The sequence below is a fragment of the Corvus hawaiiensis genome, chromosome 26 (assembly GCF_020740725.1).
Source record: "Corvus hawaiiensis isolate bCorHaw1 chromosome 26, bCorHaw1.pri.cur, whole genome shotgun sequence".
Lineage (NCBI taxonomy): Eukaryota > Metazoa > Chordata > Aves > Passeriformes > Corvidae > Corvus > Corvus hawaiiensis.
In genome coordinates, this window is record NC_063238.1 from 7,743,341 (window position 1) to 7,769,902 (window position 26,562).

A 26,562-nucleotide genomic window follows, 5' to 3' on the forward strand; every position below is an offset into this window, starting at 1 on the left:
TCCTGATGATCCGCCCTGGGTTGCAGGAGGTGGTGTATGCATACATATTGCTAAATCTGGGGGGAAAAATTGACCTTGAAGCAGCACAGAAGCTCTACTGAGCAGGTGTATAAGGGGATTTTTTCATATCATCTCACAAATCCACCCTGTATTCTCACCAGCTGTGCTCAATCTCTGATGCTCGGGAGGAAGGCGAGAGAAAGCCCCAGGACACCCTGTGCTAATTGTGAGGGGAAGGAACCTGCCTTAGTCCCAGAGCCAAAGCCCTGAAGGAAGAGACCTGATTATATTCTGCTTTTCATGCTGAGCTGTAGGGGTTAGGAGCACACACAGGATGAGGACGGCTTCATCAGCATCTCCCTTCACAGCGGTGACACAGGCTCGTCTCCTCCCCTTGGAAGCGTGTTTGCACACAGGAGCAGCGGTCGTCCCATTATTTATGCCATGCAAAAAAAATCCTAGGCTCTTCCTTGACTGACGTTTGTTAGTTAAGATCGTACGTACAAAATACCCTTCACAATATACAATAACCTTTAAAGACACGCCAGCCACCTCCTCTTCTCTTAGGCGTGCCAGGCTGGTGGAGCAGGGCAGGATGCTGTAGCGAGCCCTCGGCAGCGGGACGCTACCTGCATGTTAATGCCTGTTTGCGCTGAGCCCGGCAGCGGCAGCGAGCGCGGCTCCGGCAGTTTCCATGGTGCTGTCATGGTGCGCTCTCCCCACACCTTCACTTAATCAGCATTTCCCACCCATCCTCCTCCCTATAATATGCTGCTTGCTCACCCCGAAAGGTCAGCCTTTGTAATGATGATTTTAGCAGGGGGAGGCAGGGAGGCCGAAGGGTGAAAAGGTGAGCTCTGAGCAGCGATGTGCGTGGGAACTGGGGGCTTGCCTTGCGCTGCACAATGAGAAATTAGAAAGCTTCCCCTCGAGGGAGCGGTGCTCATCAACCCCCTCTCACTTCCCAGGCCGGCCGAGTCAGACGCCCTGATGGAGTTAAAAAATGTTCATGAGAAGTGGTTAGAGACCCGACTTTAAATCTTCAGCACCTCATCGGCAGTTGATGTGTCAGTGTGTGGAGGGGCAAAGGGACTGCTTCTGCCCACAGAGGAAACTGATACAAACGCTTCCAGGCATCTTTTTTGTTTTTCCATTTCCCTCCTGCCCCCTCCCAGCAGGCCCAGTGCTCGTTTGTGGATGGAAAGAGACAGATTTTTCCTCCAACTTTCATCCTATTGACTGCCAGAGTAAAGCACTGCATCTCCTAACTGCCTTCCTTTCTTTCTTTCTCTAGGACAGCTTTCCTGCACGTTTTGGAGGAGTCCATTTTGTCAATCAGCCCTGGTACATCCATGCCCTGTACACGCTAATCAAACCGTTCCTCAAAGACAAGACAAGGAAAAGGGTAATTAGATGGGGGTGGGGCTGAGGGTGGAGAGGAACCTGCAGACCTGGATTAGCCAAGTATCTAGCTGCCTGTTTGTTTCTTTTTCTCTCTGCATTTTCCATATGGTATCAGAGAATTGCTGCTGTTATAAAAGCTAGAGTTTGGAATGGTCTGGATTGAATGAATAACTCAGTCAGGGACCAGAAATCTGTTATCACTAACAAAGCGTGGATACATTTTACTGGGACATGCTCAGGGATAGAAAGAACTGGCAATGTGGAGGGATTGTCAGGCCTGGCTGAAGTTACTTGCAAGTGAGGGAAACTTCAGCTCAACTCTTTTTGTGGGAATAAAAATTCCTGTTTCATTCCTTCAGCAGGATGACTGTTTTCACATGCAACTCACTTGCTTCCACAAAAAGTACCCATGCCTGAAGGCTGTTTGCTCACACTGCAGAAGAGGCAGATCTTCTCCAGTGAAACCCAAGTGAATTGGTGGTCCTGCAGTCATCCTAGCCATTTGTTCTCTGCAGTCTATCAAACAACAGCTGAATAATCCCTCAGGAGGCCCCAGAGCCCACCCTGAGCTGTGTCTGACTAGGCAGGACAAGGTTAGGACCAACCTGAATGCAAAGAGGGATTAGAGAAACACGTGTTGCTGAAGCAGCACAAAGTGGTGACACAGCCTGATACACCCCTGGGAAATGTCTGGCCTGGGGTGCAGGGCTGGTGGCCCTCAGACGCTGAAGCCCTACTCTTCACGTCTGCTTCCAGTAAGCTCCACTGTCACCCTTTCCTTCTCATTGCTCTTCTCGTAAGCCTCTATCCTCTTACAGTAGCAATAATCAGTCATAATTCCTGACTTCCATTTCTCCTGATCTGGAACTTAAGGAACTGACATTGTCACGTGCCAAAAGCAAGCGAATCGGAGTTTTCAGAATTGTTAGTAATGCCAGCCTAATTCTTCAGCTGCCCACCCCAAAGTCAATCCCCCCTCTTCTGCCAACTAAGTCAGCCCTGAGAGCTTTTGAAATTCCCACCTGAAACTGCAGTGTCAGCTAATGACACTCCACATCTCATTAGTGCTGCTATTATTGTACTTAATGAAGTAAGGAGTTGATGATGACTTTGAACTTTCTTTTTTATTTGTTAAAGATCTTTCTTCATGGTAACAACCTGAACAGCCTTCACCAGCTAATACATCCTGAATGCCTGCCCTCTGAATTTGGGGGGACTCTGCCTCCCTATGACATGGGAACGTGGGCTCGAACGTTACTCGGTCCCGACTACAGCGATGAAAATGAGTACACCCACACCTCCTACAACGCCATGCACGTGAAGCACGCATCGTCCAACCTGGAAAGGGAGGCCTCGCCCAAACCCATGAAAAGGTTAGTACTGCCTTTGAAATCAGCTCTTATTTGGCTCTCTGAACAGGTTTGGCGTAAATCTCACAGGAAGGGCTCATCTGGCTTGAAGAGAGGCTGCAATTTGGCAAACGTCGATGGAGCACTGCACTCTGGGCTGTGCTCATGGTGTGGTGGGAGAAAGGAAGCCTCTCGGTGGAACCGTAATTACTTGTCTGATTACTGTGCATGAAAATGAGAGGAAATTAATGAGCCCCTGCACAGAGCATTACAGAAAGTACATCAGGGTGAGATGCTGTCCTGCACGGCGCAGCACAACCAGCGGCACCACTTCAGAGCTGGTCCCTATTCCTTGCCGCTGCTTTGCTGCTGCTGACCCGATTGTCATCGATGAGGGATCTCCCTCCTCGGAAAAGCAGCTTTTGTAAGATGAACACCACTGCCCTCTAAAGGGAAAAGGAGTTGGTCTTCTCCCTCTGCTTCTGCTCCCACTTGCTCTGAAAAGCCCTGCAAAGGCAGTTGCAGAGCTGCTCTTTTAAGAGCTCTGATTTTAATTTTAGTGATTGTGCATTCAGCTCTGAATGCTCAAAATAACACCTCTGGAGAGTGCTATCCTCAGTAGTTTGGGCTGATTGTGGGGATGGGGTCAGAAAGTTGGCTACCTGGCATAGGGCTGTGGGTGGTATGGCTCAGCCAACACCAGCTGCAGTGAGCAATGGCCATGTAGGCTCCCCTGTGTGAGTGTAACATCTGCACTCGCCTCACCCTTGGCATCCCACTCCACGAAACTGCTTTCCATGCAGATCGCAGCGATGCTTTCCTCGCTGCTGCCACTTGATGAGTGCGGCGCTCACAGGCACGGCGCCACTCTCTGTGACAGGGAGCGGCCATCATTCTGTCACAGCAAAATCAAAGCTGACAACACAGACAAGCCATAATGTCATGCAATTAATTTTGAAAGTCTTTCATCGTCAGAGGAAAAAGAAATGCATTCTTGATTCACATCTCCCTCCCAGGTCAGAGGGATGCCACACAGCTGTGTTTGCAAAGTGAGGCCTGTCCCAGATAGCTGAGTTTAAACAAATTTATTTTTAATAAATATTTTCAGTGAAACACACTGAATAATTTTAGAAAAAATACTAAATATTTCATTATTGTTAAAATATATCTCCGTTTATGTAGCTTTATAGAAAGAAATCAGCAGTTTTTTAAAGCTCCAAATATGTTGAGAGCTGTTCACAGGTAAATCTTTGCTGAGGATCTGATCCTTGGCTGCAAAGAACGGAGGGTCTTATTGTGCCCTCAAGGGAGAACTTCGGCTTGAAAATTAATTCAGTGCCAGAAAACCCTGCCTTGAGGCAAAGCCTTCTTTTATAATCTGTTCACTAATACAAAAGTGCACTAATACAAATATGGGGAGTGGATGAATCTAATTTGTCATGTTGCCTCTGGGCAAACTACATCTAACTTTTAGCCTAATTTCGTTACTCGGCTGTTAAGTCAGGCATCTGATCTTGTACCCTGTGGTCATTACTTGCTGTTAAAGGTGAAAAGTTCACAGCTTCAACAGATTTTCTCCTATGAGTATTTGCTTTGATTCTTCTTCCCCTGAAATTATGATTTGGCCCAAGCATAGGTAAAAGTCTATGTTTAGAAAGCATGATTGTGTACTTTATTAGATTTATTAGACTAGATTTATATCTAAGGCATCTTAAAAGGTCTCCAGATTTCTACCAACATTACTTGTCTTTATATATCTCCCCTTCTGGCCTCTTTTGGTTCATATATCTCTAACACAACGAGAAACTCAGGCTGCGGCTGACATTCCTGGATGCTCCAGAGAGGTTTACACTAGGCATAGGTGATCTTCTATCATTATTCTTCATCTTAAATACAAGTCCCTCACAATTGTTCTATCGTTTTTCCCCCTTATTAAAAAAAATTCTAGTTTTACTGAAAATCTCTCCTCTGCTCCTCCTTTCACAGCATACACTCTTAGGTAACATGTTAATTTTGTGTTTCTCTGATGAAATGATTGATTTAATAAAAAATAAAGGTCAAGGTCACTGACTTTTTCTTTAGCAGTCATGTTCCTCTGAAAGGGGCAAATATAAGAAGACTGATCCTCCTTGGGTTTCTGCAATTTAAGGCTGAAAAGCCTTGATGAACAATTATGGGACTTTTCCTCTCTGACTTCCCAGATATCACTGCAGGTTTACCTGCCCAGTAACCAGCTGCAGGGGAGGGCAGTGCTTATGAGAGTTGGACTTACCCGGGAGGCTGGAGCTACAGTGGCTGTTTCCCACTGTGGCACTGTCCTGCTACATGGCAAGGTGCAGAGCTGCAGCCCCTCCTGACTCTGTGGCCACCTGCTGTAAAGCCACGCAAGCCCATCCTTGCTAGAGCTGCCGCTGGACCAGCATCCAGAATCTTTTGAGTTCAGTGCTGCTAAAACAGCTGAGAATCTTGCACTGTGATAACAGAGAAGTGTCCCTGTGAAATGAAATGCCACCATCCTTTAAACTTGGAGAGAAGCTCACCCTTGACACCTACTCCAAAAATAGCATCTCACAATTTTAGTAGCAGAGATGCTGAGAAATCAAGATATGAATTATAGGTCTGAAAGAAAAGTTCCAGGAAATGACATCAAAGAATAGCTGACCAAAATACTGTTGTAGCCACTTAACCTATATTAGCAAATGAATGCAGAGGGGGAGAAGGAGGCCATTTTCAAGATGTGCCTGAGACCAACTGAAAACGAAAATAATCTCAAAACTCAGACCAGGAAAAAATGCAGCACCAAGCAGCAGTGAGAGGGGCTGAAGCTGGAGTGGGTACCGGCCCGTAGGTTGGCTTCAGGACTGACAGCAGTGCTTTGGCTCCTGTTACCAGGGCAGGTGCATATAAATTAAAACAAGTTCACCTGAGAATTGTGGGGAGGATGAGGAGAGCAGAGAGCATGTTTTTCTGACAAGAAGCTATATAAGACAGTGGTTTGTTCAGCTTCAGAGAGTGAAGGTTGAAATGGATTTGAAGGGAATAAAATCTGGGGAGAGAGAATAGATATTTGAGAAAAAGAACAGCTTAGGCATGAGATCAAATGTGTATCAAAGTATAGCTTGGCTGCAAATTAGAGTTGGTTTGCTGGTCATCAGGGGCCAGAAACAGCATGCCAGGATGACAATCTAACTGATACAGGAGTGAAAGACTAATATGAAGGGGCTGCAGGAGATTAGACTTGCATAGCAAAGTCTCATCAGATTCCAGCTTCTGCTCCATTTAACAGCAGTGGAACCAGAACATTATCTCCTTCCCAGTCACAGGCAGGGGTAGTTTTCCGTGACTTGAACTTGCACAAGATTTGTTCTCCAGAGAGAGTCCTTGTTGACTTCAGAGAATGGAGGTGTTGTAGATTGGGAAAGGATTGAAAACCCTCCTAGGGAAAGACTGCCACTGACTCTAGTCAGTGACATGATCTTGAAAATTTTGAGATTTGACAAGTGTCTATAATACGGAAAATCTTTACTCAAAACCAGTGCAGTTTTTCCACCAGTGGCCACATGAAGTCCCACTGGAGCAAAACCAAAATAGTGGAAATGGCACTCCCATCTGCAGTATTATCTACAACCCCAAGTACTGTATGAACAGATGGGAAACAAAGCAAAACAGCTGATGACTCCACATAATGAGTCTTAATGATGGGGGGGGGGGGGGGGGGGGGAAGGGAGTGGAAGCAACAATAATAAAAATCCATTCAGGATGTATGTTTATTAAGATCCAGCTCAGTGAAGTCTGAAATGGGCAAGGTAGTAAACATGCAAACCAGCATTAATACAGCAAACTTAGTTTAATCTGGCCACATCCATTAGACAGTTCTGGGAGCAGCAATGGCAACAGACCCTTCCCCTGTCTTGGGCCATCCCTTCCGAAGGGTCTGCATCCGTGCAGGGATCCTGTCACTTAAGAGCTTTGGAATTTCAGAGCAACGTAAATGGTGCAAAAATTTGGAGCACAGGGAAGAATATCACCTCCCTTTCAGCTGCAGCCAAGTCTTCTGTGATCTCTGATGGTCAGAAAGGGGCCTTTAGTCAACAGGGAGCTCACACAAAAGCAAAGCATTTGCCTGAGGCATTCATGCTGGTTTTTGTTGATCAGCTGCTGTTTTTAGGAACAGCTGGAGGTTTTATCTGGGTGTGCAGTTTAACCAATAGTTATGGTGGATGGTTAAGCCTAGCAGTTAAAGAGTCAGAGATTGCTCTCAGCATATCACTGTGCCAATGGGGGACATTTTTTATCCCCGTTCTCCCAACAGTAGGAGATCCATGTCTGTAGCTATTTGGGTACCTAAAAGCAATGGGCGAGCATCCCCACATCCCCAGGTGGAGGGATGAATTCAGCGACTGAGGAGAATGTGAAAGAGCTTCAGCTCTTTGAAGTTTTCTTTTTGCTCCAGTGTCACCCTTGCTCTTACACTCGGGTGCAGCAGCAACAAGTAAGCTGCAGCAGCATGTTACCTCTCTGTGACTCACTTTTCTTCACAAGAATGGCCCTTCTTCAGCTGCATCTGGGTTACTTCTTGATGTCTGAACTTGATTTTCAGTCCAAGTGACAAAGATTGTTCTCTGCCTTTGCTTGCCCCCTGTATAGGCACCAAGCACAGCCTGGGAGCTGAATGTTCCTTCTCTGCCCTCCCAAGTATCAAAAGAACACTAGCTTTTAACATGCTGCCAGTGCAAATGAGTTTGAAAACCCAGTGCAATTTAAAATTGCCTTGCAGAGAAAGGAAATCTTACCTAACAACTGCATACATATTCTGGTCAAACAACCTGGGCTGTTTAATGAAACTTATTTAAACAAAGTTTAATTGATGACAACTTTATTCAAATTTGGAGTTAAAATTATTCTTAGGATAACATGGGTTGCAAGAGCATTAGTATCACTGAGTCAAACTCATCAGACACTCAGTAGATTCAGAGTTAGGGTAAAACTTTTAAAGTAGAGCCAAGCACACTAATTATGAACGTGCAATCTGTGCATCAAGACACCATTACATTTTTCCCCTGTGAAATAGAAACTTATAGAATCATAGAACTGTAGAATAATTTAGGTTGGAAAAGTTCTTTAAGAGCATCAAGTTTGATGTTAACCCAAGTCTACCACTAAACCTTGTGCCTCAGCACCACATCTACATGTCTTTTAAATACCTCCAGGGATGGTGTCTCCACCACTTCCCTGGGAAGCCTCTTCCAATGTTCACAACCCCTTCAGTAGAGAAATTTTTTCTTAATACCTAATTTAAACCTCTCCTGGCACAACTTGAGGCTGTTTCCTAAAGGACTAAAGCACCTAAAGACTCAATGGCCTGACTAGTATTTCAACAAAAGCCCCCATATTGAGCATTTTGAAAATGCAGTGGAAAGAGCCTGTTGGAATGCATTGCCTCATTGCTCCATGATGTTGAGTTAGAGTATGTGGATTTTTACATCCCAGATTAGAGTGAAAGGATTTTAAAGTACAGTTGAGGGTGTAGCCATTATTGCCTCCTAATGTGTGTGTTTTCAAAAGCCCTGATATTCAAATGAACTCACTGCTGAAATTAATTGCTGTTTCTCAGAAGTGGGATCCTGCTTCCAGAAAGAAGGATGTTACAACTGGTACACACTAATGCCGACTGGAACAGTTTTAGAACCAAAAGGGGCCATTCATGGGGGTGACTTATGTAAGGTTTTTATTTATTCAGACTTGTTTCTCCATATGCCCAGCTGGGCTGTGCAAGGCAGACCTTTCTAGTTGTTATCCTTAGTGTGACCTTAATGTTCCTTTGCCATATGTTTCTGCTTTTATGGGTCATGTTTTATGCCGGTTCACAGTCAGCACCAATTTACTGCAGAAGTAGTAAAATACCAGCAAATAAAAATCAGTATGAAAATGTGTGAACACTTCCCACTGCCCATGGATGGAACCTGGGTTGCTCTGCTTGTAGCTGGGGTGCATTTCTACTTGTGTTGGGGGGAAAGGGAAAAACTTGTGATAAAATAGCTCTGTAATACACGGGACCCACAATGCAAGGCTTACATTCACTATTTTATTATAAATTATTTTAAACAAAGGAGAATTTCTGAATACTTCTGCAGAAAGACTTCCTCCATACACAGATGATGAATGAGGCACATATTGGTAGTAAAGCAGGTGTCCCAGGGCCATGCATATCATGTAATGTATGCATTATCTAATAATATAGATCGTTAGCTGGTAAAAAAGATTTATAACCTTTAAATAGAATCCAGTGAATACATCAGAAAGAAAAGGAAAGAAACTGGTGGATCTGGCACATTAGCAGGTCCTACAGAGGCTACAGGGGAGATGTTGCAGAATTTCCTCAGTAACCTGTAGCAAGAGAAGCCAAGCAGGAAATCTGAGTTGCAAAGCCACAGCCGAACCAAGGAGAGGACAAGGCAGGAATTCAGTTGCTCTGTGGGGGCATTGACAGCGCTGGTTTCGTTTCATCTGTTTGCAGCACTGAATTCCCAGTGCATGGGTGCACAAACACAGGCTAGAGATGGGAATGGCAGTGCTGATCAGGCTGCCTAAAATATTGTGTTGTAAATTATGTCTTCAGCTGGCTATAAATTGGCCAAAAATTTAGTAGTTTAGATTAGAGACATGACACTTAATAAAACAAATGGTTTTACACTGCTTATGTCTTTTGCTGTCCTGTGAAAAATCCACCTACATCTGGCTGAGTTACAAGCCTTTGAAAGGGCAATTCACACATGCCCTGTGGAAACATATTTAATTTTAGCATTTAATGGCCCCACAGATTGCCTCGTGCTTTAGCTTGGCCTCCCAACATAAATAAACTTGTTCAGCTTGGGTTGACGGTTCAATGCCCACAATGTGCATCTCCTGCCTAGGCCATGGGGTGTAGAGGGCTTTTGTAATTACAACTTTTATTTGTGATCACTGTTGTCCCTGCACCAGCCCAATCTATGGCAAGACATGGAGCCAGGGTTTGGAAGACTGACACCTTGTGCTCACAGGGCTTCAACCCTGCTGTTGGCAGGAGAATTGGAGAGATGAGGATTTTAGTGGTGAACCCATCTGGAGTACTGGAGACTTGGGTCACTGGGATGGAAGCCACAAGGCAGACTGAAAGACGAGGTGGGCACAAAGGAGTGGAAGCAGACGGGCTAGAACACACATTTGGTGGGCAAGCAAATGGCTGATGGAGACAAGGAATGACCCTTTGGTTCAGTCTGTTTGGTGCAGCCCTTGAGAAGCAGATCCTGGTCTCCCTTTCCCCTGAGCCCGTGTCAGCCTGGCAAGTAGCTTAAGCCAAACTTCACACAGATGGCGAGATTGCACATTGCTTATTTTCAACCTGTCAAGCTACAGACTTTGGGGTCTCATTTCCAGAAATACCCAGCACTTGCCTGCAACAGAAATCCATGGGACATGTGCTTTGTACACACAAGCTGCCACTCAAGGCTGAGGGCCCTGCAAAATCAGACCTTCAGCTCTGGGCACCCCATCAGAGGAATACTTGTACCCTAATCTCACTGTGTTTCAGATCTCCACATGCAAAATGAAAATTAAAAGAAAACCAACTCTCACAGTCATGCTATGGTAGTAAATGAATTAGCATTAAAGAGGCACACAAGTACTGCATTGATAAACTCCACAGAAAAGCTCAGGAGGGAATTAACAAAGGCTATCTTCAGAGCTGGCTTGGAGTAATATGCAGCAAATGTGTCACAGAGCGACACACTGAATCACCAGAAGAAAGCAAAATAAAAAGCCACTTACTAGCACAGCGCTGTGTATGCTGAGCACTGAGGGAGGAAAGAGCCCTCTGAGAAAGAACAGTGTGTGCTCCTGCGGCCAGGGCACAATGCATGGGTCACAACACCCACACACACCTGGCCAAGTGACTGCTGCTCCCCCAGCCTACATTTTGGCTTTTCACTCGGTGGTGGTGCTTGACTTTACACTCTAAATAGTACATCTGCAGGGTTGCTTTCATGATGTAGTGCTGCTCTTCTGAAGGACAGGAGACTTCTGATGTATGATGGGGAAGTAGGAAGACTGATCCCCTTTGCTCTTATGGCTCTGTCCTCCCTGTTATTGCCACAGTGAAGAGACTATGACTCAGTGGCAGATCTGGTTGAGATCTTGAGAACTGGAGTCACTGGAATGGAAGCAAAAAAAGGCAGACTGAAAGATGAGGCAGGAGTAAAGGATTGGATTGTCTGAAAAAAGGGACTGGAAGCTGTTGGGCTAGACAGAGACCTTGGAGGGCAAGGAAATGGGGATAAGCAGGAAAACCATGAATGGTGATGGCAAGTGCATGTGTGTTCATGTGCGAATATTCATAAAGTGTGAGAAGAAATTTTTTTCATTACCTGGCCTGAAATCCTTTTTTGAGATATCAAATTCTGCACACTTCCTAACAGCTCTGCTGAATCTGATGTAAATTGGTGTTTGCTGCTACAGTGTCATTTTATTTGATCCTGTGACTAGGCTTACAATGTGATAGGTGACATACTGGATTCCAGAGGACTAAGGGTCTTCCAGGAACTCCTGTTTGAAGCAGGTGCTCCTATTCCTTCTCCAAGAAAAAAAGCATGTGGAAAACTCAGTCTATAGCAGAGAAAGGAAATGGACAGGAAAAGCTCCCACCCACGCCTTTCCACTGCCCTGGACTGAGGCAAGATCTTGACACAGAAGCTCAGAACACTTAGGAGCAGGAGATATCAGGCAAATCCACAGTGATGAAAAAAGACTGAGATGTGCACCCTAATTCCAAGGCTGATGTCACAGACCAACTCCTGTCTGCATTACTTGAGGGTAGGCCCTGCCAAGAGGAGTCTGGCTGCATTTGCCCTGCATATGCTCATGTCCCATCCGGGTCTCGGTGGCCTGGAGACACGAGCGTGCACGTGCTGTGTCAAATACTTAAGCATTTCTGTATGTTTATACAATTCAGAGTACCTACGAGAAGCTGAGAACTTGTCATAGCCCACCAGAAATCTGTTTTTACAGCAAGAGCCAAAGGATACACACTACATCCTTGGAGAGTAGTGTGGGCTAAGGGATGGGTCAGGACTGGGTGCTCAGACAGCTGGGCCATGGTTAGAGTGAAACATGGTGCAGTGTCATCCCTATCCCTCTTTGTGCACACCCTGCAGTGAGCTGTGCTCAGGATTTGTGGTGGAGAGAAGCAGCTGTGGCCAGCTGTCGGGAACAAAGGGGCATAGTGAGAACTGGTGGGCACAGGGAGGATGAGGGGACTTGTGCAGCAGTTGCCTCTTTAGCGGTGCAGGTGTACTCGCAGATTCTTCCTCACACCTGCAGTTACAGGTCTGGCCCAGCGCTGCCCCCGACTTTGATGTGCTAAGGCACTACTGGGAGGCCTCTCACTAGGGTGTGCTCACCACCAGGGAGAAAGATGGTCACTGCTGCCACAGTGGCCACAAAGTCAGCTTCCACTTGGGAAGTGCAGCAGCTTGTCACCACTGTCCTGAGGGCTGAGCCAGGGGGTGGCAGCAAGGTTGTGCTGGAGTTTTCATGCTGCTCTTGCCCCTGACTCATCATGCCAGTGGATCACTTCACAGCCCACCTGGGCCCCTAGACATTGGTGCTGCTGCATCTCTTCACAGTGCTGTGGTTGGTGTACCAAAGCTGCCCCTCTGGGCAGGTCTCTGTGGCACAACACTCTGCTGTCTCAATGCGGAGCTGTGAGCCAACACCAGTGTAGAACCTGTAGAATTGCATTGGCAAGAGATCTGAGCAGGGCTTGTGAGCCTGGGCAGAGAACCACATGCTGTGGCTGCTGCACTGGGACTGTGCACTGCTGAGCAGGGCTGGCTTCATCTGCCCACACCACCTGGGGAGCATTTCCTTTTCAAGCACTTTCAATAACAAGAGGGTACCTTTTGCCACAATTTCTTGACACCTGTACATCTGCACTGTTTCTGTGATACCACAGAGAAAGCCTTGTTTTTCCCACCTGGTGAAGCTGTACATTTGAGTGAGGGGGTGTTGCAGAGCACACTCTGAGGTGCTGCACCCCCCTCTTTAGTCTGATGAAGGGAGAAAAGCAGAGAAAGAAATGTCCCTTGGACCTTGTCAATACAAACATTCACAAGTGTGATTTTAAAAAATACTCATAATGTTCTGTAAAGGGAAAAAATAATTGGGAGACAAACAGCCCTAGGGTACTGATGAAATCTGAATGGAATTTAAGGGAAATGAGCAGATGGGAGGTGAGAGGTAGAAAACAGTAGAAAACTCAGTGTGATCTGCAGCGTGTCACTCTGAGAGCTTGAAGCCTCCTGCACTTAGGGAAGACAACATGCCACCCTCCTCTTTCCTTCACAAACGCCCTGAAAGGAAGCCCAGCACAAATACGTCCTCACTCTTGTGGGCTGCAGTGCATCAGCATTCCTGTGAAGAAGAGCATAAAATGAGGGATCAGAGAATTGGAAGATGTCTCTTATGATAAACATGCTGTGATATGCTGGCACTTACTGTTAGCTCAGCCCAGGATTTTGTACTGTATTTTTTATGGGAAACAAAACTGATACCCAACAAACATCAATTCCTGTGAGCTGATTGACTGCAGCTACACTCTGACAAGAGCCTTCTGAAAACAGCACAGCTAGGAGGTCTGCATCCAGTCTTCTTACATGGTTTTTGACTGAATTGGAGAGAGTTGCATAAAAGTGGCCACACACATAAAGCCATCTGTTCTCTTAGATATTGATGTACATACCTATGCAGTGCTGTCATTTGAAATATATGGCTGGCCTGCTGGAGAAACAGCTGGGTACTGTTGATTTTCCAGACTTCCAAATATTCTTGCTGAACAGTAAAACAACCATGGGGGGTTTGATTGACGCTTTAAATGGACCACACTCAAATGGTACCCAGGGTTCAGAAGTGAGACTTAGAATTCATTTCTCTTTCCATTTTCATTTTGTTCTCATAAGCAAGCTTACCTAGCCTTGGAATCTAGATTAGTAAAGTCTATGGGCATTGACTTGTGTTTTAATTACTTCAGATTTAGCACCTAGTGCTGTGATCATGTACTCTTACAGGAGCTAAGTCTCCCACATGGATCATGTTAAAGAAAGAGAGGCACAGTGTCTGCCAGCTGAGGGCAGTGACCCTATCTGTGTGATACAAACAATTGTCTACTTGTGTTAAAATTTAAGCCAACCAGATCCTCCATAGCCAAGCATCTTTCAAACTGGCTACTGAGAATTTTTATCTGAAGAAAAAAGGAAATCAGAAGGTTTTGAATTCAGATATACTCATTTATAATTCCAGAGCTGCAGCACACACAGGACAAGTGTCACATTTCTGGTGAGTACTGAAGGTAATATAGTGAAGGTGAATATTGAAGGTGTGAGGCTGTTGTGGCTATGATACGTAGGAAACATTGCCTCATAAGTCATGAAACCTGTTCTCCCCAGTTTTAACAGATGAGAACTCATCAAAACAGGGACTTGAATGTAGGTAACCCATGAATCATATGTTTATACCATATGTTTAGAACAAGTCAGATGAATAGCACCCTGAGAATGTTTCTTTCTCTGCCATTTATAGCCCAGAGTGACCATAGATGTCTGATGATGAGATGAATCAAAACACGTGTGACTAAAATGTATTGACAGGGGAAGGCCAATGCAATTTCTGTTTCCTCCTTAGATGATTAGTTCATATCTGGCCCAGGTCAAAATGACTCAGACATTTCTTGAACATTACAAAGTAGCTGTATTCATCCTGCAAAGTATAATTAAATGGTTTTAGGCACTACGATGGCCTCTTGGCCTCCATCTGTTACTGCAGAAGGACATGAGTCCTCTACAGGTCTTTTATAAAACCCAGAGCCATAACCTTCAGTTATCTAATCAGTTGTTTTGGATACTCTAGAGTGCCTTAAATGGCCGTAGATATCTATGTTTAGCAGCTGAATGTCATCCACACTGTGAAAGTTGACACCCCAAAGGCATAATCAACTTTTAAAGAAAATAGTTGCCCTGTCAGGATAGAGAAAGATGAATTGGGATGGCACAGGGAAGCTGGTATTTCTATGGGCACAGAATCACAAGAAGGTTGGGGAAGAAACCTCTGGAGATCTTCTACCCAATCCCCTGCTCAGTGCAGGGTCAGCTAGAGCAGGTTGTCCAGAATTGTGTCCATCTGGATTCTGAATATCTCTAAGCACGAAGACTCCACAACCTCTCTGAGCAATTTGTTTCAGTGTTTGTCCATTCCCCAGTAAAAAATGGAAGTTCCTGTATTTCCATCTGTGTCTGTTGCCTCTTCTGTTACTGAGTATCACTGAGATGATTCTTTTGTGTTCTACTACTCCACCCCATCAGGTATTTGAACATATTGATAAGGAAAGAGCGCAAAACAAAAATGCTTTTGTCTGGTGCCATGAACAATTTCTGCTGGCCATGGGATACCACCAGAAGAGTATCCACTGCATTTACAGGGCCAAAGCTTAAACCCTGCTTGCCAAACAAGGGAAGTTCTGTACTGCTCATTTACCACTTTAAATCAAAATGGCTTAAATTGTTGTGTGAGAGGGTGCTTTGAATGCAACGAAGGTTGCAATTTACAAAGACGAGTCAGGGCAAAGGTACTTTGGTGTCTAACTGCAATTTATTTTTCAATAGAAGGTTAAGGTGGAATTAGATACACACACACATTTTCAAGAGCCATGATCAGATTCTCTTAAAAATTTGAAATGCGGTTGTGAAGTCCTCTGAATAAAATGTTGATGCAGCTAAAACAGGGAGGAGTACTTTTAAAATAAGAACTAGTCCTAGTCCTAGGCTCAATGCTAGAGCCAGCATACAACTCCCCCCAGATAGTGTGTAAACTTGCATATACCTAAAATGTGACTGATTTCCTTGAACTGAATCTGTTGGATACAAAAAAGCCAGATGAAACCAACACATAGGATGCTTCTTCCAAATAATATTTGTCTTATATTAATTTCTACAGTCAAAAAATACAGGGGACCTCAATGCCTGAACCTGGAGGACCATGAGAGTGAGAATGATCAATTCCCAGATGACCCTGAACTTGTGCAGGATCTGCTGCTCCAGCTGGATCCCTACTAATCTATGGGGCCTGATGGGATACATCTGACAATGCTCAAAGATTATCTGATGTCACTGCAATACCTCTCTAGAGGATTTTTCAGTGGTCTTGGTGATCTGGAGAGGTCCCAGCAGACTGAAAGCTGGCAAATGTCCCAATTTTCAAGGAGGGCAAGAAGGAGGACCTCAGAAACTACAGGCCTGTTAATCTCCCTTCAGTGCCCAGTAGAATCATGGAAAAAATTATTCTGGGAGGTATTGAAAAACAGCTGGAGGATAATGCAGTCATTGACCACAGTCAGTGTGGTGATGAGGAGAAAGTCTTGCTTGTCAAACCAGATTTCATCCTACCATGGAGTAACCCACCTAGCTGATCTAGGAAAGCCAGTTAATGAAATCTTCTTGGAATTCAGCAAAGCTTTTGATACTGTCACAGCATCCTTCTTGACAAAACATCCAATGTACAGCTGAACAAACACACCATGTGATGGGTGAGCAGCTGCCTCACAGGTCAGGCACAGAGTTATAGTGAATTGGGTGACATCAGACTGGCAACCTGTCACCAGTGGGGTTCCACAGGGCTCCATCTTAGGCCCTCTACTCTTCAACATCTTCATTAACAATGTGGATGCAGGACTTGAAGGAATACTTACAACAATAATTGGGGGAACTGTTGACTTCCTCAAAGGCAGGACAGCGCTGCAGAGAGACCTTGACAAATTAAGAGAGATGGGCAATCACCAACCATATGGAGTTTAACAAGGATTCTGAACCTGGGATGGGGTAACCCTGGTTGTGTGAATAGTGTGGGGGAACAAGAACTTGGAGACAAGCGCTGTGGAAAGGGACCTGGGGTCCTGGTCAATGGCAAGCTCAATGTGAGTCAGCAGAGCCTTGGCAGCCAGGAGGGCCAAGCGTGTCCTGGGGGGCATCAGCCTGGGGCAGCCTCACCTTGAGTGCTGGGGGCAGTTTTGGGCACCACAATATAAGAAAGGTATGAGGCTATTACAGAGTGTCCAAAGGAGAAATGAGGATGGTGAAGGGACAGGAGAGGAAGCCGTATGAGGACGGACTGAAGTCACTTGGTTCTTCAGCCTGGAGGAGATGGGGGACCTCATTGTGGTCTTCAGCATCCTTATGAGGGGAAGTGAAAGGGCAAGTACTGGTATCTTCACTTTCCTAACCAGTGACAGGACCAGAGGAAATGGCATGAAGCAGGTCAGGGGAGGCTTATTTTGGATATCAGGAAAAGATTTTTCACCCAGAGGGTGGGCTGGGCTCTGGAACAGGCTCCCCAGGGAAGTAGTCACAGCACCAAGCCTGACAGAGTTCAAGAAGCATTTGGACAATGCTTTTAGGTACGTGGTGTGACTCTTGAGGTGTCCTCCAACTCAGTCCTTCCAACTCAGCATGTTCTATGATTCTGTGATTCTACAGTTAGTGGTCAGTTGAAAATGCTTTCTGCAACTGTGGCCTACTGCAAATCATCTTTTCTCTGTCATTAAATAAAGAGACTCCTGCAAGCACCTGCAAGCAATGTACAAATTCAGGATGTTTTGGGCTGGTGAAATATATATCTCATGCTAAGTTATTACATTAGATTGTGAGCTGCATTGATTCATATTGTCAAAATCCCTTCCCAACTATCTGCATTTTTAATATTTACCATAAATGAAGAATATGAAAAAGGTATTTTTGAATCTTGTTTGGAATTGGCTGTTTTTCTGCTTTTCTATATAAAAAGTAAGTTAAAAACAAAACTGGAAACACTTTTCAGCAAAGAAACCCCTGATGTATTTGGAAAATAGAAATCCAAACACAAGTCCTTTTTTTGTGGTGTCTTAGAAAATAGTGATGATTGTTCAAACCATGACTGTACCCTAGAGAGAGGTATCAGAATTGCTTATTTTAGGATCGTAATCTAAGCAGCTTTTAGCAGAAACAGAAAAGAAATTGTTGCTGCAGAGCTTGGCAGATACAAAAATCTCAGTTGGATCTCTCTTCACATTATTCAGAAGGGCTGGGAATAGCATTTGGATCATTTGCCATCTTGAATTTGGAGGTCAGGTGTGTTACAACACATTTACTCAGTGCTCTGGATGTTTTGTTTCCATGTGAAAAGGAACAGCATAGGACCTGCACACAGAATTTGGGACTATGTTGCTCCCAAGGTGGTGTGCAACCAAGTGCCAGTATGGTGGAGAATCTGGATCTTGCTGTTACAGATGCAAGAATTTCTGAGTGTGTAATGAGATGAGAGCAGAGATGATCAGCAGTGATCCCAAAAGGAAAAATGTTGAGGTTTTTCACAGTTGACTTAGAGCAGAAACTTTCTGCTGTGTGCTAGCAAATGCTGTAAAGGATACACAACTTTTTATATTCATTGAAGGGCAGTGGGTCAGACAGAAATAATACACTGGTGACAAGTATTCATCAGGTACTGTTTAATAATAATTTAATCTGGTAGTCAAAAAGAAAATAAAAACCTGATGATGTTGTGATTTGAATCCATTCCATAACAGTTTGAAAGCCACATGATGAGTTTTTGCTGCCTCATACTAGAAATATGTAAATTGCCATTTTGCATAATCTCCCAAATCAGTTGCTTCTCTATATTAAAATGCAATCATAAACATTACAGATGTCATATCTGTAAAAAATACACAGTGAAAACATTTGGGCAAACACACTTTCTCTGAAAATTATGGCATAAAATCTTCCCATTGAGCATCCCGTTTTTGTTATCTTTCTTTGGAGAGTTTTCTTTTAATGAAAATTTTTTTATTATGCTTTAATGAAAGCTCCAGGCATAAGAATAATTATCACACAAGTTATTCACAGTCATGGTATTCAGTCTTGCAGTACCAAAGGATGCAATTTATTAAGGATACTTATCAAAAGAGAGGTGACATCTAATCTCACAAAATAGCTAAACCATAAATGAACAACTGGGAACTACAAATGCATCATGTATGGAATGAGAGCTACCCCTAATTCTAAAAGCTATCCATGAGAAAACTGGCTCTTCATAACAATACTATGCACTATGTGAATGCCTGGTCCAGATGACTCTATCCCCCTTTATGAAAAAGTTCCCTTTCTGAAAGTTCCAGATTCACCCCGTGATCTTGCTCTGAAGCTCATTGTCTCCTCCAAACTGGGAGGCAACTCCTAGCCCAAAACAGAGAAAATGGAGGATAACAAATCTCTATAACAATAAACTCATCAGATCCTCCTTCCATAGCTCAGCAAGCAAACATTAGAGCACACAGACCTCAGAAAATTAAATAGTTTTGAATCTTCCCACTATTTTGAGCCCATTCAGCTTCTGTTACTGCAAGAAAAAATGATGCTCCTCTTTCTCTAGTGTTTACTCTTTTTTCCCATGTTGGGATTTTTTTAATCCATTAATAACAAAGGATAAATTCTGCTTCCCACATTGAAGACAGAAATGAATTTAAAATGGACTAACCCTGAATAAAGTTATCCTTCAAGGGTGTAAACAGGGAGATAAACTGAAGGACTGGGCACACCAGAAGTTCCCTCATTGTCATATTAACTCTGTCTTCTTTATTGGTCTTGGATACCTCGTGGGAGCTCTGTCCTGTAAAGCCCTATGTCAGTAAAATGTGATTCACCTGTTTGTATTTCTCAAGATTTGCAACAAGCACAAGCTGTGACTCAGTCCTGCAAGCACCTGTGCAAATGACATTGCTTTCCAGTGAGCAGTCACACGCAGAGCTTTGCCTCGGAAGACACTGAGCACCAACAGACCTCATGGTATTGCAGGGCCAGGTCTTTAAGTTGCTGAGCATGTTCAGCACTATGGACAGTAGGTAAGCACTAAATATTTTGAAAGAATTTGAGATCACGAGTCACTTCCCTGTTTATATTTCAATTTCTCAAATTCCTTATGCTTTCCACAGAAAATAATTAAAAAGCCATAAAGATGAAAATAGAGTAAAGCAAAGATCATAAAAGGAAGAAGGGGGACCCCAGGGAGGTGAGTGCTTCTTGCTAGCATGTGTGTTTTCCTGCTTTCAGGTCCCAGTCTGTGGTGGAAGCTGGCACGCTGAAACATGAAGACCAGGGGGAAAGTGAGAACACCCAACCGCTGCTGGCTCTGGACTGAGCTCTCATGTGCCCAACAGAGATCCACGAACAGACTTCCACCATAGCAGAACCCCAGAGAGCACACCACACACAGACACACGCACGCACACACGCGTTTCGCTCGATAACAAGTCCTTCGTGTTTCCTGACCAAGTAACAACTGTCACCAGCCATCTGTCCGTGCGGCCAGTGCTGAACAAGAACTGAGAAACTCCTACTGACACAGGAGTCTGTCCATATACAAAGAATTGAATTTCTTTTTTTTTTTTCTGTCTTTTTGACTTATGACATTAAAATATTGGAAATGGTGGGACTGCATTCTCTGTTTAAAGAAACCAGGGTGTGTCAATAGTGTTCCTGAAGACTCCATCAGGGATGCTCATTTTATAGAAGGGAAGGTTATAAGTGTATTTTAAAGAAAAGCATTTCAAATTTAAACTTTACACTGTAATCAGCAAGTGTAATCTGGATCAGAGGGCAGAATCATCAACATCTACAGCATACTTGAGTTTTACAGAAGGATTTTGCTTTTAAAAAAGAACCCCAGTGCCAGCATAATGCCGTTCAACATGACACTTTGTGACTGCCTCATCCATGCAGCTTATACAGGGGTCACATTTCAGTATCTAGCAAAAATTGTTCTTAACTTCTGAAGCCCTTCTAAAACTGTCAGCTGTGGAATGAGTGTGTGAGCAGCAGACGTGCACAATTTGAAATGCAATTATTTAATTTTAATGATGTGTTTTTCCACAGGCAACTGAGGAGCCTCTAAGACATGTGGGTGTGCATGTGTGTGCACGTGTGAAGGGGGGGTTCCAGGGAGACACATTGGACAAATTCAGCAGTGATTAATGGTTCAATCCAGATTGTTTCATTTAGGTCACAACAGCAAATGAAAACTCTGCAGAGCCATTTACCCCCTTCCCTCCTGCAGTCAGGAAAAAGTGTGAGCCAGAAAGGTACGCCGATTGCAGATGTGGGCCATGGTTAAAATGAAAAGGAAAACTTAGAATTAATTATTCAGTACAAGTTTCTGCTAGAAGGAAATGTTGAAGAATAGAAGAACTGAAATGCCAAAGATCAGTTTGTTATATCTCTGTTTGCTCTAGCTGCAAAGAGAGTACCATCCCCTCATTGAAATGGAATCCGGATTAAAGAAATAAAAGAACAACTTATCAAATTGCATGTGCAGTGACTTTATTTCCTAAAACAGTTACAATCACTGTACACATTTTTAGGCTTCAATTAAATTGCCATACATTGACAATTTACTAGAACAAGCAGTTGGCAACAATATATCAAAGGTAGCAGTGTAAACCGTAGATTCAAAATGAGATGATAATGGGCATAAGGGTTTTTAATGTGCACTGGAACACCCACTGAATTCTCAAGTGTTACTCTGAAGTGATGATATCATTCAAGTGGACATGGTCAGCCCTAACAGAGGGACTAACAAAATACTGCCTTAATCTACAACAGCATTTTATGCCTGCACAGGGCAGAAAGGATATCCTGCCAGATCCTATCGACACACCTGGGATTTTACCCACTAGTTTTTGTACAGAATAACCTCACTCAGACTAACCTCTTACTGCAGCAACATGTCATTGATACAAAGCCTGGCCTCCATGATAGAGAGCAAGTCTTTAAGGCAGTGGATGTTCCCAGCAAGGCAACACAGAAGTCAGAAGCAGAAGCTTTCAGGAACATTAAAAAAATAAGATGACTGAGCCCATTTATCTTTGGGGTTTCTTCCATTCCACCTCCCCTGACATCATCACCACCTATTACAGGAAACAAGGACGTCAACTCCTGGTAGGAGCATATAGCTCCTTTCCCTTCCCTGGGCTCACAGAGATTCAAAGGCATTTGGATTTGTCAAAGAGAATGTGCTTAAAGCAGAAAGTAAAAACCCAAAGAGATAAAAAAAGACAGACATTTGCTATTACACTGCAGCATTAAGGAAGAAATACTTTGGTTTGTGATTTTTCTCTGTTAATACACTTACCCCCACTGCCACTGAACCTTTGTGATGATCTGTTACAATCACTGTTCATTAAAGTGGGTCTTCTTCTGCCCAAGAAGTGCAAATACCACTGAAATCCAATCCTTGAGGATCAAACCTCTCAAAGGACTATTTATTTTCTTTAACTGTGATATGAATAAATACATATGATGCCTTGCATATAACTGTATGAAGCCTGCATTTAACTGTAGGCTCTTACACAGACTGTGCAATCAAAGTAACAACAGGAAAGGTAGAACCCAGCACTAGCATCACGATGAGTGCATACTGTGTTACAAATTATATTGCCCTTGTCCTCCATTTCCTTCTGTAAATAAATCTAGCAAAAAAAATGCAAATTGCAATGGATCTCCATTAAAGAAAACACTTCCATTCACTTCTTCCCTTGGCATTTCCAATGTTGAAAAGCCTTTTCAAGACAAAATACCAGTTGACAAACAGGAATACCTAAAATAATATGACAGTAATTCACTGCATAATTTCTGCAGTCTGCTCTGTATATCCTCCCCATGTACGGAGCTAATCCAGTAACTGTACCTAAAGAAATTATCCACTCTCAGCTCCCTGACAGCTGGGCATAGAATAGATTCACTTCAGCATTGCAGGAACACCTTGTCTTATTTGAGGCACTTAAGATTTTTAAATGGCCAGTGTATCACTGCACGATCTAATAAACAGTGCTACTCTGGCACACACACGTCTTGGGGAGATTACTTTTATCTATTTGCCAATTTTATCTATTTGCCAATTGCAACTGAACAAGATAAAGTATGAGCCTTCAAAGGAACAATGAAATAATCTGAAGGATGGCATGGATTTTCATAAATAAAGCTCCAAAACTTTTACCATTTCTTTAGCATTTACTCTGAGCTATAGAAACTGAAATGCAACATTAATAAAAATATTCCTAAACCATCAATTTTTGTTCAAAATGTTCTTGATTTTTTCTTTACACACACTGTCTCTATTTTAGAGAATTACCTTATAATTTGTACTGCTTGATGACTTCAAAAAGATATAAAATATAGGCTCTGACTTGACAGCTAACAGGAGATTTAAAAAACATTTTTACCCCCCACAATAACAAGTACCTTATTTCCAGTTTTGCATGATTCTTCAAATGATCTCTAGAAGTATTTTTATATTTTCTAAAGTGTGAAACTTATAAATCTAAACAGTTTTTCATTATTATTAACTGAGAACTCTTACTTTCTTGTACATTGTGTATAGTCTCATGACTACTTTTGATATGGACAACATGTTAAAACCTAATTCTCTTAGCTGTCAAAAAGTGACTCTTGATAAAAGAGGGTTTATCACTTTAATATTCAAAAAAGGAAATTAAAGTGCACACTTCCAGAAACTGGTTACACTAATTTATGGTGCAATCACCATGTGTTATATGGCATTACAAGATTTAATTACCTAGTAAAATATAAAATCTGAAAAGCCTTCAGTTTATGGGGATGCAAAGCTCTTATGTGCAGTTTGCTTCAGCACAAGTGACATCCAGGTCACGATACTTCAGTGCCACAATGTAGACTCTGCAGTAGTAAACCGCCCAGTACTACACAAATAAAAACTGTCCTGTGTCTTTTGAACAAAAAAGTCAAAGCTGTGGAGACTAAGTAACCTCAATGTCTCCTTGCTTAGTGTTTGTCACTCACAACCCTCAGTAGTGATGCCCAGAGCATGCTAGCACACCTGTCCACACCCAGCTGGTGCTGCAGGTAAGGAGATAACAGCCAGCCATAATCAGCAGCGCAATCACTGCTCTCTCTCTCCTCTTAGTGTTCTTAGAAGCTAAAAGTGGAGGGTCCTGCACCCTCCATCTTCCATTAAACAGTACAGACCCGAAACATCTGCCAACTGCTTAAACATCCAACTAGTTTTCTTTCTTGAAAATAGGCGTTTTTACCATATAGTAAATTCTGTATGGCAAATACAGAGCATACTGTAAACAGTACTGGGATCAGACTACTTCAGCATTATGTCACACATTTCAAGACGAGGAAAACACCATTAGGTCAATTAGAGGATCATTCTAGCACTCTGTAGGATGCTGGCAGTGGAAGTTAATACAAGTTAATAACCTGAAGCTCTTTGTCTGCTCTGCATTCTGGCAGGAAGCCAAGTTAGACCTCATCCTTCTGCCCAAAGCACAAGGAATTCCTCATATATAATTTTTTATCTGCTGAATGACCACCCAAGGGCAGCCAAAGAGGACCCCCTGGAAGGAGGTGACCCAGACCCTCGCTGGGTAGAAAAAGGATATCACAACAGAAGCTTTTGTAATGATGGGAGAAACAGCAGCTCACCATATAATCCTAAGAACTGTCAACTACTTTAAGATCTGAGTCTAAAAATGTCAGATTTGCTCAACATTTTCCAAAATCACATTATCAATCTGAAAGTCACCTGCTAAGAGAACTATTCTGTTTTAGAAGAACAAAGCTTCACTAGGCAGCTATTATGCAAGTTCCTGTTTGCATTTCCAGGAAGGCGAAAGAAGGCCACACTTGGCAAAAATGAAATTTGTTCATATACAGTGTTTTCCTTCTGCTGATAGCTAGAGACACACTTGTATATATATCACCTTTTTTAAAAAATAGTGGTTAATTAAAGAAGATTTGTTCATAATTAAGCTAGAAAAATACAGTTACTCAGGTAGAAAAAGTACAAAACACACATAATCCGTTCACATTATCTACAGTGATAACATAGGGACATGTTCTATGCCTAAAGCAGCTAACTGCATACTGATTTTCAAAGTCAATTGTGTGCATATGTTTGCAAATATCTTACATGTTGCTTCCCAGACAGAAGCCCAGGAAGTACTCCCTAGATATAGAATCATAAATATTGTGCCTGAACATAGTCGAGCAGGTGACTGACTGACTGGTTTTGTAAAGAAAATATGGGCATGGCAAAAACATCTGCACATTCCTCAGTTTGAAAATCCAGACCTATTGCTTTTTGGCTGACAAGACTTATTTTCAGATTTGCAGCCAGAAAAACAATACACATCAGTGCTGTATCAATATGAAACAAAAAATGGCTTCTTTTTTTTTCTTTTTCTTTTTTTTTAAACCAGGTCCACTCTGATCATAGAATGTCATCCTTATCTTTTCTTACCCTTAAAATGTTTGTATACTTCGTATGCTGGATAAATTAATCCTATTTTCATACCCCAAAGGAGTTAATGCTCCTCTGCTCCACATATCAGAAGAAACCCCCTAAATAGCAGGAAGGGTACGTCTCTGTTGTGCTGTTAACTCAGGGTGCCACACGTCCACAATGAATATCAGGCGGTAACTTTCAGCATCCTGCCATACTTCATGTTCAAAAGAGTCATCAAAAATAAGAACTTTCCCTTCTTCCCAGTCTCTGTAAAACAAGAAATGACACACTTTAGTGTAGTATTTGAAGGGCCAGAAGCACAAATAATACAAATTTTGAAGTTACCAGAGCAGGTCAGCTGTAGATAAGCTCTGAAGATGCTCTCTGACATACGAGAAAGATTTAAACAGTACAGATTGCATAGTCAAGATTTCACTGCCTAATATACAGAGATTGGAGTATGGGAGCTTTAAATAAACTACAGAAAGATCAGTCTAATGGACCTTCATATTACTGAGGGATCCTTGCCCTTCATTCTGCACAGTTACGCTCACAAAAACATTCAGACATTTATGATATATATTATATATTATACTTTTAATCAGTTGAGTCCATTAAGCTGGGAATGGGTATAATACTGGTGTAATAATCCACTTTTCTTCATTTCTAATCAGATACATTAGTGATGTACATACGTGATGAAAACTGAGGGCACGACCAGTAACATGGTCATATGGTTCAAAAAGAAATTACATTAAATCAGTTTGCTTTTTCTAAAAATCAGAACAATGCCTTTGGAAGGTCATGTAGTCCAAGACTCTGCTCACAGGACTCACTGCAAAGTTAGATCCAACTTTGTGGTTAGATGAAATAGTCAAAAATCCACTAGTGAAGAACCCAAAATACTTGCAACCATGGGCACCCTATCATTTCACAGTGAAAACTCCCTTCTACCGAGATGAAAGTTCCTTCCCTGTCACTTGTGTTCAGTACCTCTTACTCTACAACTGCACCTCTCTGAAAAGAGTCTGGCTCTGTCTTCCTCAGTGGCACGCATTAGTAGTTAAGACAGTAACTAGGCTCCTCTTCAGCCTTCTGGTTTTCAGACTCCATACCAGTTCGTTGAGCTCCTCCTCCTAATCATCTTATTCATCCTCTGCTGGGGTCCCTCTAGTTTATCAAAGACTTTTTTTGTACTAAAGTGTCCCAAACTGGACACAGTACTCCAGAGGCAGTGTCTTGAGTGCAGAAGAGAGAGGAAAAAATTGTACTGTTCAAACTGCTTCCTACAAATTTATTAACACAATCCAGTACACAGCTAGACTTCATCAATATGAAAGCAGATTGTAAGTCATGTTCAACTTGGCCCCTAGGGTCCTTGAGCCCTTCTCTGCAAAGCTGCTTTCTATGCAGTCATCACCCAGCTGCTACA

At 43.0% G+C, this 26,562-nt stretch overlaps 2 protein-coding genes across 9 annotated transcripts in view; one reads left to right on the forward strand and one right to left on the reverse strand.

Moving 5' to 3' along the window:
- The window catches only part of CLVS1 (clavesin 1), a 101,278-nt gene extending 80,114 nt beyond the window's left edge, over positions 1 to 21,164 (forward strand). The window contains exons 4-6 of the mRNA XM_048286280.1: positions 1,295 to 1,405; positions 2,542 to 2,777; positions 19,916 to 21,164. Of these exons, the coding sequence (XP_048142237.1) occupies positions 1,295 to 1,405; positions 2,542 to 2,777; positions 19,916 to 20,003 (435 nt within the window). The 3' untranslated portion in view covers positions 20,004 to 21,164. The remainder of the gene's footprint in view (positions 1 to 1,294; positions 1,406 to 2,541; positions 2,778 to 19,915) is intronic.
- ASPH (aspartate beta-hydroxylase) overlaps positions 21,160 to 26,562 on the reverse strand; it is a 114,780-nt gene continuing 109,377 nt past the window's right edge. For all 8 annotated transcript variants that reach the window (XM_048286273.1, XM_048286278.1, XM_048286275.1 and 5 more), the window contains one exon: positions 21,160 to 25,397. In XM_048286273.1, the coding sequence (XP_048142230.1) occupies positions 25,247 to 25,397 (151 nt within the window). In that variant the 3' untranslated portion in view covers positions 21,160 to 25,246. The remainder of the gene's footprint in view (positions 25,398 to 26,562) is intronic.